Here is an 11,558-nt window from a genome sequence, read left to right as displayed (position 1 = left end):
AGAGTTGCTAGGTAGTCTATAGGAAGATGTTTCCCATGGTTTCCAAGGGTTGTTTCCCATTGGGCAATTCACTGGTCATGGATGGTTTGATTTGTTGTTCTTTTTCTTCTTCTGAATGGTGGATGTGACGAGGTTTCCATGTTCGATGATTGTTGCTTTGATATGTCTTTCTTTTCATTTTTGCTATGCTACATGCTACATGCTATGCCGAAACCCGTGCCTTATGTTGCGTGTTCGTTCGTTCGTTCGTTCGTTCGTTCGTTAATAAAGATGAGCGCTTCAATGACATAATGATGAAGGAAAAGAAGTGGTAAAGCACATATATTAGATATATATGCTTGCTCTACCTAAAGACGCTCGGAGGGCATGGTGGTGCTGCAACAATGCCATTCAGAGTGTTGCACGCAAGCGCACACACGCACCCTCGGCGCTCCCAATGTTCACATGAATGCGTGCTAAGTTGTCATAACCAGAAAAAACAAAGATCGCCAACTAAAAAGATTCAAAGAAGGCTCCTCCAACCGTACTGTGTGCAAAATCATTCCTGCGCTTCAAATACAACAAAATAAAAAAAAAGCCTGGCCTCCCCGTTTAGCGAGTGAAAGAAAAAGCAGCGCAAAACATGCCGCTGCCCGCCCGCCCCGCCCTGTAGAAGCCTTTACTTTCGTAACTGTGTGCCCATTGCTAATTGAAACCCCCAGTTCCTGAACCATGTCCTTGTCCTTGTCCTTGTTATTAAAGTTGAAAGAACTCCCTAGTCATCAGTCGTCTACAGTCTTGGGTCTTTTGTAGAAATTCGTCCAGTGTAATCCGGGCTTTGGGTGTCGAGTCCAGAACGCCTTGCAAAAGGGAAAATAAATAGTCGTATAATAGTGTGCAGAGTCGCTATGCTGAGGTATCATGCACCGAGGGGTATGTGTCGCTAGAACTAGTCTGCGCTTATTCGAAGGGAAATTCGTAAACGAGAGAGACATAATGACGAGCCGGTTCGTTCGGAAGCATCCAGTCGGCCCCAGATCTACTCGGGGGGTAGGATACGTAGATAGTGGTTGGTTGTTCGGTCGGTCTTGTTAAGAACGATTACCATGCATATTGGGGAGATGGCGTCGCAAATTCTCAACCGGTGCTACGAGACCAGCTCTAGAATCCTTCGTCGCCCGCGCGGCAGACCTTGATCTCCTTGACCCATTCCGAGAAGAGAACTTGGTGGGCCGTGAGGCGGCGAGTAGGGTTGGGGTCCAATATCGAATAGATCACATTACGGCATTGGCGCTGTCCTCGTGTTAATTCAAATATCGATGGGGTCTCGGGGAAACCAACCCTTCTCAAAACCTCGATCGGCCTGTAGCCGGCTTCTTCTTTGCGGTCCTCCAGGTACCGATCGAAGAATTCATCCTCGCCCTTCTGGGCGACGCGCCAGAGATGGCGGCCAGTTCGCATGGCCATGTAGATGATACCGCAAGCCCACACGTCTACCGCACGGGGGTCGAACTCCTTGTCGACATACTCCTCGGGAGCGATGTACGGAGCGGAACCACAGAGGCCAGCGGTCATGTGAGCTTCCTTCTCCCACGCCATGCGGAAGCACTCTCCATTACCGAAATCGGTGATCTTGATGGATCCGTGCTGGGTGAGGAGCAGATTCTCGGGCTTCAGATCGCGATGCGCGACACCCATCTCATGCATGTACTCGACGCCTCGCATGAGCTGCTTGAAGAAGCAGTCGGCCTCGACCACTTCGAGCTGGCCCGCGGCGAGGACGAGAGTGTAGAGATCGCCACCGGAACAGTACTCCATGACCTCGCAGTAGACACCCTTGTCGTCCTGCAGGAGATCCAGAGTGTTGATGACGTTGGGGTGCTGCATGGACGAAGAAATGCAGAACTCGGCCGTGAGGCGCTTCTGGTACTTCTTCGCGGACTCGCCGGGTCGCTGCTTGAACTCCTTGACGGCGTACAATTGCTCCCTCTTAGGGTCCTTGGCGTCCGTCTTGTGCGCGACACGCACGATACCAAAGGCACCGCGACCGACGACCTCTTGGCACTTGCCATACTTCTGCACCAGAGTCTGGGAGGTGTTGTTGGCGGAATTCTTCTGTTCCGCGAGCTTTTCCTTCTCGTTCCGCATGACGTCAACCCAGTTGGACATGAGACTCAGAGGCTGTTCGTCGTTGTGGCCTTCCTTCTTCTTTCCCAACATCAGGTTCTGGAACATGTCGGACAGCTTCTCCTGTCGCTTTGCGACCTTGAGGTGGTGCTCGTGCGTTGCATCGTCGTTGGTCCAGAATCTTCGGTAGGGAGTGGACGCGGCGTTCGCTTTGGTGACGGAGGCCTGTCGCGAGGGTTGAGTGGGCCGCGCGGTCGCGCCGTTCGTGGCCTTCTGGTCGTCCTTCTTCTCGGCGAGCTGGGTGAGGTTGACGCGGGAAGACTCTCTGCTGGAGTCTTCTTTGCGACCGAACATGCCGCTGATGCGCGACGTCATGGTGGGCTTCTTCGGCTTCAGCAGCGCATCGCTGCCAGAGGGGGTTGCGCCGTTGGTGGCGGGAGCAGCGGCGGCGGTGGAGGTGGAGGGAGGAGCGAGGTGAGCGTTGGTGTCGGACTGGGAGTGTAATGAGGAAGCCTCGGATGACGAGGAAGGGTTTGTCGAGGCTGCAGATTTTGTGACGGCACCGGGTGGATTAGTAGTGACCGGGGCAGCCATGGTGGTCGTCGTGGTGGTCGCGATGGTCGCGAAGTTGCGAGTGGTGAGTGGTGGGAGGTGGATGGTGGGGATGGCCTAGGTACGAGTAGGTATGGTGCGCGCGGAAATCGGGTGGTGGAGAGTACGAGAGTCGACTTTGTCAGACAGTAGAGGTCGAGAGGAGCGACGTATTAGGCTTGAGATGAGAGTAGTAGTAGTAGAGGGAGAGGGTGATAGAGTGGAAGTCGAAGTGGAAGTCGAAGAGGGAGGGCTGGGGCGCAGCCCAGATTTTGTTATTGAGGAACTCTCAAAACGGCGTACGTTCGTCGGCGGTGGGAAGTGGAGATGAGGTTTGGGAGAGTGTGCTGGGTGTGGCCTGCTTTCTTATAAAAAGTCACGATGACCGTGGTGGGCGCCGGAGAGGGCGATTTGGAACCGAAGAATGTTCTGGCGAGAGGGAGAGAAATGGGTAGCGCAGTGCAGTGGTTTGTGATTGTAAATGTGGTTGTGGTGGGTGGTGAGGTAGGTAGGTCGAAATGGTGGTGGTGGTGGTGGTGGTCGCTGTGGTAGGCGGCGGTGTTGGTGGCAGGCGGAAGGCGAGAACGCTTAGGTTTTGTGTGAGCAAGGCTTGAGTAGAGTAAGGGTAAGGGTAAGGGCAAGGTAGAGGGTACGGAGTGTCAAGTGTGTGTGCGTGTGAGTAAGAGTAATAAAGAGGAGAAGTAAGAGGGAGGAGTAGTCGATGGGAGCTGGAGGGAGAGGATGATGACAAAAGGGCAACGACCAAAGCGGGTTTTATGAGGTATTATTTTATTTGGCCCTTTAGTGGTGGTAGTGGTAGTGGTAGTGGTAGTGGTAGTGGTAGTGGTAGTGGTAGTGGTAGTGGTAGTGGTAGTGGTAGTAGTAGGCTGGTAGGGTAGAATGAAGAAGAAGGAAGGTTGAGCAGATCGGTAGGCGGATTTAGGGGAGACGAACGAATAGGGAATGACTTACTCTAGGTTGCTAGGTAGTTGGTACCTCTAAGTAGGTAGTCCAGTCCAGGTAATAACTAGGTAGTAAATACTAGACAGTCCAGAAGGTTGGAATCTTTTAGCTGTACCGAGACTCGTGGTATCGGTACTGTCGTAGTGGTGGTGGGAGTGGTAGTGTAATAACCTCGTAGGTTGTGCACTTTCGACGGGCACGCGGAACCCGAGGACGACCGTTGCTTTTGCGTTTGTCGTCACTTGCTGCTGTTCCTATTCAAACTACTGTCGCTTTTACTGTCACTCTGTCTCTGTCTCCGCAACTACAGTCTATTAGTTCAATACTAATGCTGTTTGGCGGAGGACTCAGCCACACTTGGACAGGGCAGGGCCATGGCAAGGAATGCTTACTTACACGTGAACCGACGTACAATAGTTATACCAAACACTCTACGCAATACAGCACGCGCCTAGTAGTGTTTTTTCTTCAAGCGGTAATATGAAAGAGAAGAAGAGGCGTGTATATGTGAGAAATGTTTGCGTGGACGTATTTGGCTTGGTACACGCTTTTAGTCAGGGAAATTCCAGGGTTCGCGGGTGGCTGAGCAGGGTTCGTGGCAATCCAATCCACCCGGATGGATAATGGATACTGGGAAATGGGAATGGGATGGACGACCAACGTATGAGGATGCGGATGCCGAAGTGTGGACGTGGATGTGGATGTGGATGTGGATGTGGATGTGTGGAGAGGATGGGAGGAGGATGATGCTGATGATGATGATTGGGATGCTTGTAAGACGAAGATGTCAGTGGCAAGACCCCGTAACAAAGATCAGCGGCCGCCTTGCTTGTTCCCTCTTCCCTTCCCTTTCGGGCACTGCAGAGTAATTATGCGACTATCACAAGGTACAGTAGTATCTACTTTGCACTGTGTATGTCTCGGCTCCCTATCTACTCGCAGTGAAGTGGTGCAGTGCGGTGCGGTGTAGATATCGGATTGGTAATACAACAATAATAGTTAATAGTTGAGAGGGTGGAAAAGAGTAGAAAGAAGAGAATTAGTACCCGGGGAATAGGTAAAGTGCTCTCGTGTTGGTAATAATGGTAAGGGACGTTTTCAGGTCGTGTTGGCTACGAGATACCCGGTACATGAAGATGCAAGGTCATTGACGGGTGATGGTCTGTCCTATAGTGGTGATCCTATGGTGATGTGATCCTGCGGACGACGGTAATGGTAATGGTGAGGTGGTGGGTGGCACTCCCGGCGTTAACCAATCCAACTCGGCACTACACAACAACGATCGCGGAACAAGAGAAAATAATAATAATGGATTAGAAATTCAATAATATTGAATAACAACAAACGTCTTCCGTGGGGTGGGGACTGCACTGGCTGGCAAGTGAGAAAAAAAAAGGTAATTAGGATGTACTGTGGTAGTTTGTGTAGGTCTCGGGTACAGACCAGACCCTCTCGCGTGTAGGCTTCTAGCTTCTAGCTTCTAGCCGTGGATGGAATGCAGCAACGCTGCACTGCTACTGCTAGCACAGCCCGCCGTCCCCCTTCTACCCTCTCGTGCCTCTCCTTCCAATCACTTTTACTATGAGGGATTTTCTTCAAACGGGAACCATAGAGGGAAAAAAAACCAGGGAGAGAGACGTCGTGAAATGGGGATTTGAGCTAACGGACGGCCACCGACTGAAATGAGAAAAACGGCAACAGGTCTGGCAGGTCTAGTTCTTCGCAGTTTTCAAACGGCTATCCTCTACGGGGTTCGTGGGTTTCTACCCGTCTGCGCGGCCTGTAACATGGTGGAAATTGCATGATGGATAATTGAAATGGGTGGTTTTTTTTCTTGCTCTTCGTGTCGATGGTCATTCAGATACAGATGCACACCCATTTATTGTGTGGTGTGGATCACTGCCTGTGAAAGGTATACGGTCAGTAGAGAAAAAGGTGGGCTTGACTTTGTGTTGATATATTGTATGTACCTAGGTAGGTATATACACCCACATTCATGTATGTTCTGTTTGTGGCATCAAATAATTTTTTCCCCTATTGAATCATCATAGCCGCAGCTGATTTGTTTTTTTTTTTCCTGTTGTAACCCTCCAATTTTACTTCCCTTCTGTTGTGAGCTTGAGAATGCGAATAATCATCTCTAGCATTGTGCTTGCGCCCCTACAAAGTGCGAGGACATGTGTACGAGTAGATGGCCACCACCAAATGTAAGCCGTCACCACCATTCACCACTATCATCACCACTACCTGCCTGCTGCCTACTAGGTATGCATTTACGACTGCACATGCACATACAACTAGTCCCTCCCACCACTAACAGGCATACACTTGATCCCCGTTGTACCGTCAGCGTGATCCATCACCTGTTTCAAGCGCTGCTTGCTTCATGACCTGTCTTGCGTACTCTGTGTTAACAAGTACCTAGGTATTCAAAACCATCGGAGAATATGGCTGATGGGCGAAGTATTTACGACTACATAGTTAGTTAACAACGATGATGACGAAACGATTCCGACGATGATGCCAGCGATACACCTATTATCTGTTAACTAAGGTGCCTACCTATGTTCCTGTGACCTGTTAATTATTTTATCACTTGCTGTTACCCGTACCCCGATTCCCAATGATCCCCATCCCCATCCCTAATCCATCCGTCCTTTGTCCACCTCCATGGTCACCTCCACCAATTCAATTGTTGCTCCTACTACCTCTGCCTACTAGTTATGTATTGTATCAATAGCGGATGCCAATGTACCGGTACAACTCTCACACACTCCTCTTCCTTCCCATCATCCATCGTCCCTCCACTCGCCCGTAACTATGTCATCCGTCATCCGTCACCTGTCCTGTCCTGTCCTGTCCTGTCCTGTCCTGTCCTGTCCCCGTCACCCGTCTCTTCCCGCTCCGCCGAGCTGAACAACCAAACCACGATGCATCTCATTAATCATCAACCCACTCCCTCCCATGCCTCTTCCTTCCCCGCCCCATCCCCAGTCCCACATAGACCCTTCAAGCACCCGACACTACACCACACCACACCTGGACAGTAGACCACATACCAAACATATGATCCGACCTATGTACCTAAGCTACCCTAACGACCCAACCCAGCCAAACACGCGAGAGTGCCTCGTGGTGGTTCTGCGGTAACGGCGATTATCTTAATTAGGTACGAGGGTACCTATTAAGGTCTGTCACTCAGGTAGGTACGGCGGGTGGGCGGCCGCGACGACGTCATTGGGGTTAGTTGCGATGGGTGTTGTCGTTGTTGTTGTGGGATGCTGTGTGCTTGGGTTGAGGTGATGATTTGATAGCCATGCCGAATGTGTATGATGTATATTTGCCTCGTGTGAAGAAAATAGCCTCGTTCTTTGAACCTAGTCTGCTTGATGTTCGCATGTACTTAAGTATATAGAGGGGGATGTACCGTGCACCTATGTACTCAAACCATTCATATACTACAGGTACATTGATACATTTACGTACCTATATATGTACTCATAAAGTCGGCGGTGTGCGTTAGGTACATATGTGAACATCCAACTCCCCTCACCCGACAAACCATTCGCTCCAACCTAGTATTTCCATGCCTATTCTATTCTACGCATTGAATTTCAAGACCAGCCAAGATCCCACCCCGTAGGCACCGCACCATATAAAATATATACCTCAACCTCGATACATACAATGTACACCTCGGCTCCTGTGCATGCACAGCCTACCATACCCACTCATACCCACCTACCCGCACCTCGAGTCCCCCAGCATATCCAGACCTACGACTTCCGAATTGGGTATCCCCGGATTATACACCTTCACAAACATCCCGATCCGACCAATCTTAAATCCCTCAACGTACCTAGGTGTGTATGTACGTTGGCCCTTCGCATTCAGCTACAGTGTTTACGGAGCGGAAGTGCAGTGGGGAGGGGTAGTGGATGAGGGCGATGGGTGGTTAGATGCGGGTTTCTGTTTCCCGGGGGTTTTGAATATACGGGAAGGGTTGTGTTGGGTGCTGAAGGGGGGAGGGTGGTTTTTCGTGTTTTTTATGTGAGGTTTTTTTTATGGTTGGTAGGTAGGGAGGCATGTGGGTAGCTGAGAGGAAGCCGGCGTGCGTGCATATGAGAGACTCCCGGGATGTGCATATTCGGACGTCTTCGGGGGGTGAGCGTGTGCTGGAGAGGGGCTGCTGCTCTCTCTACACACATACTCCATGACATGAGGTAGGGTACGAGTATGTATGTGGTAAGAAGCAAGAGATATCAAATCCAGGTAAAAGGTAGGTCGTAGATAGCGCGATCCGTACTGTCGGGTACGGTATATCTTCTTAACATGTGTGTTTTGTTTTGGAGTCGTGCATAATGTGCATGCGGGCGCGCATGTCCGTTCCTCTCGCCATGTTCGTCTCGTCGAATCAAGAGATGCTGGGTTTCCCGTCAGCGGCATTTGAAGGCTTGCATGCTAGGCGACTTCCGCTCCGCGGTGCTTGGAGGGGTGGTTATCTGATGGGATGTGATTTGTTTGAGGATAAATGTAATGGAGGGGAAATCAGGAGGCGACGCCATTTTCTTCTTTTAGTGAGAAGAATCAGAACGAGGTGTGCTGTCGTGTTACTGCTATGGTCGGTCTATGTGTGTTGGTGTGGATTTCTTTTGCGTCAATCATGACGTGAATTAGTAGATGTGCGGCAGAGGTGGGGTGCATGTTTATGAATCGCTCTTTGATATGTTGTTCTCTTGGAAGGACAAGAGTATGTACATACGACAGTGAAGCAGTATGACAAGACAGGTACGATTAACAAGCTGAAGCGTCCAGCGGAGGTAGAAACGCACTTCCTCCTTAGATAATGATGTATGCGAAGATGAAATTCAGTCGGATTCTTTTAACGGTGATGCTGGGTGTGGGCATGTGCATTCACTTTCTGTCTCGGTTTGATACTTCTTCAGCTTTGTGTGAGATGGAGGGGGGGGTTGCCAGGATTGTTCTGGATTATCACGTCTGCTTCCATGCTGATCAAAGGTATGAGTATCTGTACAGTACTCCGGAGATATTGTACATAAGTATATTACATATATACCTACTTGGCTTTCCAGCGAATATAAACGAAGACAACGACAATGTAGGTGAAGATAAGCAACACCACGAACCTGCGAATCGGGCGTCGTCCCCATTTCCCGCATACCCTGACTGAACGGTAGGCGTGATAAGCCTTTCTTGTGCATCTTGAAGGGCTCGTGGTTTGCTTGATTGGATAGGGTTGGCCTGGTAAATTTTAGTGTTGATTTTCAAGGGGAGATGGAGGTGGTACGAAGTTGGAGATGGTATGCTATGGTGGGTGATGTCGGGGTTTTTGATCAATGTGTGGGCTTGGAAAGGTGAATGTCGAAGTTAAGTGCTTTGTTTATTAGATGGAGAAGCTACCTTACAGTAATATACGTGATTAAGTCCTACTGTCGAACGAATCTCCATTATAAATATAAACAAACCAATAGTGAATGAATTAACTGATGTACCTCTTAGTAATAAGCAGTTAAGCAGATCCTAGAAAAGGATGTATATTTTATTACTTCTCTTCTTGAAATCACAAATCAAACGTTATAATTAAAACTCTCTGTCATACCAAAATTCCACTATATTTGCAGTTATATGTGTTACACAAGACAAGATACAGTATCCTGGCCTGACCATGACATGATCCCTCGTTACATCTCACCCCACACTCTAGAATCTTAGTGTCGCACAGCTCTCCATACCCCGCGATATCCCCCATCCACTCTACGTCTCCGTCACAGAAAGAGGGAGAAGAGGTGGTCAGGAGATTTTCTGGACAGATGTAGACGTATTCGCTCGCATGTTGAAGTAGCCAGGTCACTATGGTTGTTGTACGGTTTCCCTCTTTTGCATTTGTTCTGTGTATCGGACTCATAGATTTTGTTTGATAGGTAGTGACGTTGGGTTTTTTTTTTGGGGATGGACATGTGTATGTACGTTAGAATTGCTGGTGTTCAATTTCGTTATATCATAATTAGTTACGGTGTATCAATCATCTCTTTCCCCTGTCACATTCGAACTCGGCCATTTTACATATTGCGTGTATTCAAGCCTTGGTCTTGACCTCCTCACCAACCGCAGACCCATTCCTCACACCCGCGAGCGTCTTCTTACTCGCGAACCTCACGCCGCCGATCAGCATGACGGCGAGGAGGGCGGCCATGACGACAGCGAGCGTGACGAACGCGCCGATGACGCCGCCGATGGCTGCGGACATGTGGCTGCCGCCCTTGCCCTCTTCGTTGCTGTTTGCGTTGTTGGAAGAGGGGGCGTACGCGGCGCAGGTACCGGTCGAGTTTCCGCAGGCAGTGCACCATTCTTCGTTTGTGCGGATTGCGAACTTGGACATTGAGGATGCGAAGTCCTTCCACGAGAGGGAGGTGGCGGAGCCGCCGAAGAGGGGGTAGACGGAGGGGGTGGAAGTGTTGGACGCGGTGCCGTTGTGGAAGAGGAAGCGGACGCTGATGTCGTCTGCGGATTTCGGGAAGCCGTTGGAGGTAGAGACGTCGGCGGTGGTGAAGAGCTCGAAGGCCATGGAGGAGGCGTAGTCGACGATTCCTGTGAAGTCGGTGGACGCCTTGGGTAGATCGGCGAGGCCAAAGAAGGACAGAAAGGTTGCGTAGGCGCCGAACTGGACGCCGATCTTGTTGGAGGTGGAGCCCTTGAGGCCGGACGTGATGGTCGAGTTCATGTAGTCTAGGATCTCGCCTGCGAGCTGCATGCCAGAGACGGCGCGCATAGGGGAGGAGGCGTTGTAGGCGAGGCCCCATTCGTGGGCGTTGGCGAGGGTGTGGAGTTGGAGGAGGGTGCTGTTGGTTAGGAGGTCGGAGGAGGGGATGGTCTGGTTGTGGATTGTGGCTACGTTGATGAGGTCGTAGACTGTGTTTCGTGTTAGATTGTTGGAGGTTTGTAGGGAGGACGCGAGGGGATATACTGACCGGTGTAGGCGTTTTTGAAGTTGACCTGGGTTGCCGGGAGAGTGGCGTTGACGACGGGGTTCAAGGAAGCATAGAAGTCCTTGGTGCTGGCGGAGAGGTCCTGGTACTCCTTGCTGTCGAAGTAGCTGTTGGAGCTGATCTTTGCATTGGAGCAGTCGCTATCACCTTGCAACCATGTAGCAGCCTCCGGCGAAGCACCAGACGAGATAGTGTTAACGGGGATCAGCTGGTAGCCGTTCAAAGGAGCCTGAACATTGTTGCCATTCGCGAGTGTCTGCACTTCCTGTCCGACAGGGGGATAGAGACCCTGAGTGAAACCCATGGCAGAGTTCTGCAATACATCGTTCACAGACGCGGTGACGGCTATCTGCGAGAGCTTCACGACATCCTCGCTGACTCCGGAGATCTTCTGAGGGCCACTAAGGTATCGATCACGCCAGTATTGGCCAGAGGCGTGGACTTGTTCATAGCCCAATGTGGTGAGGAGGGCAGGCGAAATAGCCTTGGGAGTACGATCACCATGTCGGTGGTAGATGTAAGCTCCCAGGACAGTCTCCTCGGCTCCAGCCGAAGCGAGAAGGGAGAGGAGGGACAACTTAACGGCGTGCTGCATGTTGACGGAGTTCAATCAATGGACTTGTATATGCGCACAGCTGTTGTGGGGATGTTTCGGCTGCAATTCACCGTAAACAGATGCCCGATTTGGTTGATTGCTGAAGAGGAGGAGCAAGAAGAAGCAATGTCTTATCAAAGCTTGGGATCCCGGGTCTTATAATGCATTGGATCTTTCCCAATTGACAACTTGATTAGCATTAGCATTATTATTGCAAACCGTAGGAAGTCAACGGAAAAGAACGAAAGCGGTCATACGTTGCTGGGCTGGTGGGAGTGGATATGCTCGTGAATGGT

The 11,558-nt window shown here is 50.5% G+C and overlaps 3 protein-coding genes across 3 annotated transcripts; all 3 read right to left on the bottom strand.

Annotated features, from left to right (window-relative positions):
• Nucleotides 1-1,140: 1,140 nt before the first annotated feature.
• Nucleotides 1,141-2,481, bottom strand: BU24DRAFT_352402 (Pkinase-domain-containing protein; the record flags this gene model as incomplete). Its single annotated transcript, XM_033523729.1, has 3 exons — nt 1,141-1,272; nt 1,321-2,388; nt 2,419-2,481. The coding sequence occupies 3 exons, from the start codon at nt 2,479-2,481 to the stop codon at nt 1,141-1,143; spliced, it is 1,263 nt and encodes a 420-aa protein (XP_033381047.1).
• Nucleotides 2,482-8,704: 6,223 nt separating this feature from the next.
• On the bottom strand, nt 8,705-9,253 carry BU24DRAFT_425339 (uncharacterized protein). Its single transcript, XM_033528721.1, has 3 exons — nt 9,228-9,253; nt 9,087-9,164; nt 8,705-8,922 (listed from the first exon to the last, which is right to left on the bottom strand). The coding sequence occupies exons 2-3, from the start codon at nt 9,127-9,129 to the stop codon at nt 8,738-8,740; spliced, it is 228 nt and encodes a 75-aa protein (XP_033381046.1). The 5' UTR covers nt 9,130-9,164; nt 9,228-9,253; the 3' UTR covers nt 8,705-8,737.
• A 418-nt stretch (nt 9,254-9,671) lies between these two features.
• On the bottom strand, nt 9,672-11,526 carry BU24DRAFT_257458 (phosphoglycerate mutase-like protein). Its single transcript, XM_033522459.1, has 2 exons — nt 10,650-11,526; nt 9,672-10,590 (listed from the first exon to the last, which is right to left on the bottom strand). Exons 1-2 carry the CDS (start codon nt 11,260-11,262, stop codon nt 9,758-9,760), a joined length of 1,446 nt encoding a protein of 481 aa, XP_033381045.1. The 5' UTR covers nt 11,263-11,526; the 3' UTR covers nt 9,672-9,757.
• Between the last annotated feature and the right edge of the window lie 32 nt (nt 11,527-11,558).

This window comes from Aaosphaeria arxii (genome assembly GCF_010015735.1).
Source record: "Aaosphaeria arxii CBS 175.79 unplaced genomic scaffold BU24scaffold_7, whole genome shotgun sequence".
Lineage (NCBI taxonomy): Eukaryota > Fungi > Ascomycota > Dothideomycetes > Pleosporales > Aaosphaeria > Aaosphaeria arxii.
The sequence above is the reverse complement of the archived record's forward strand: the minus strand, read 5'-3'. Positions and strand labels throughout refer to the sequence as shown.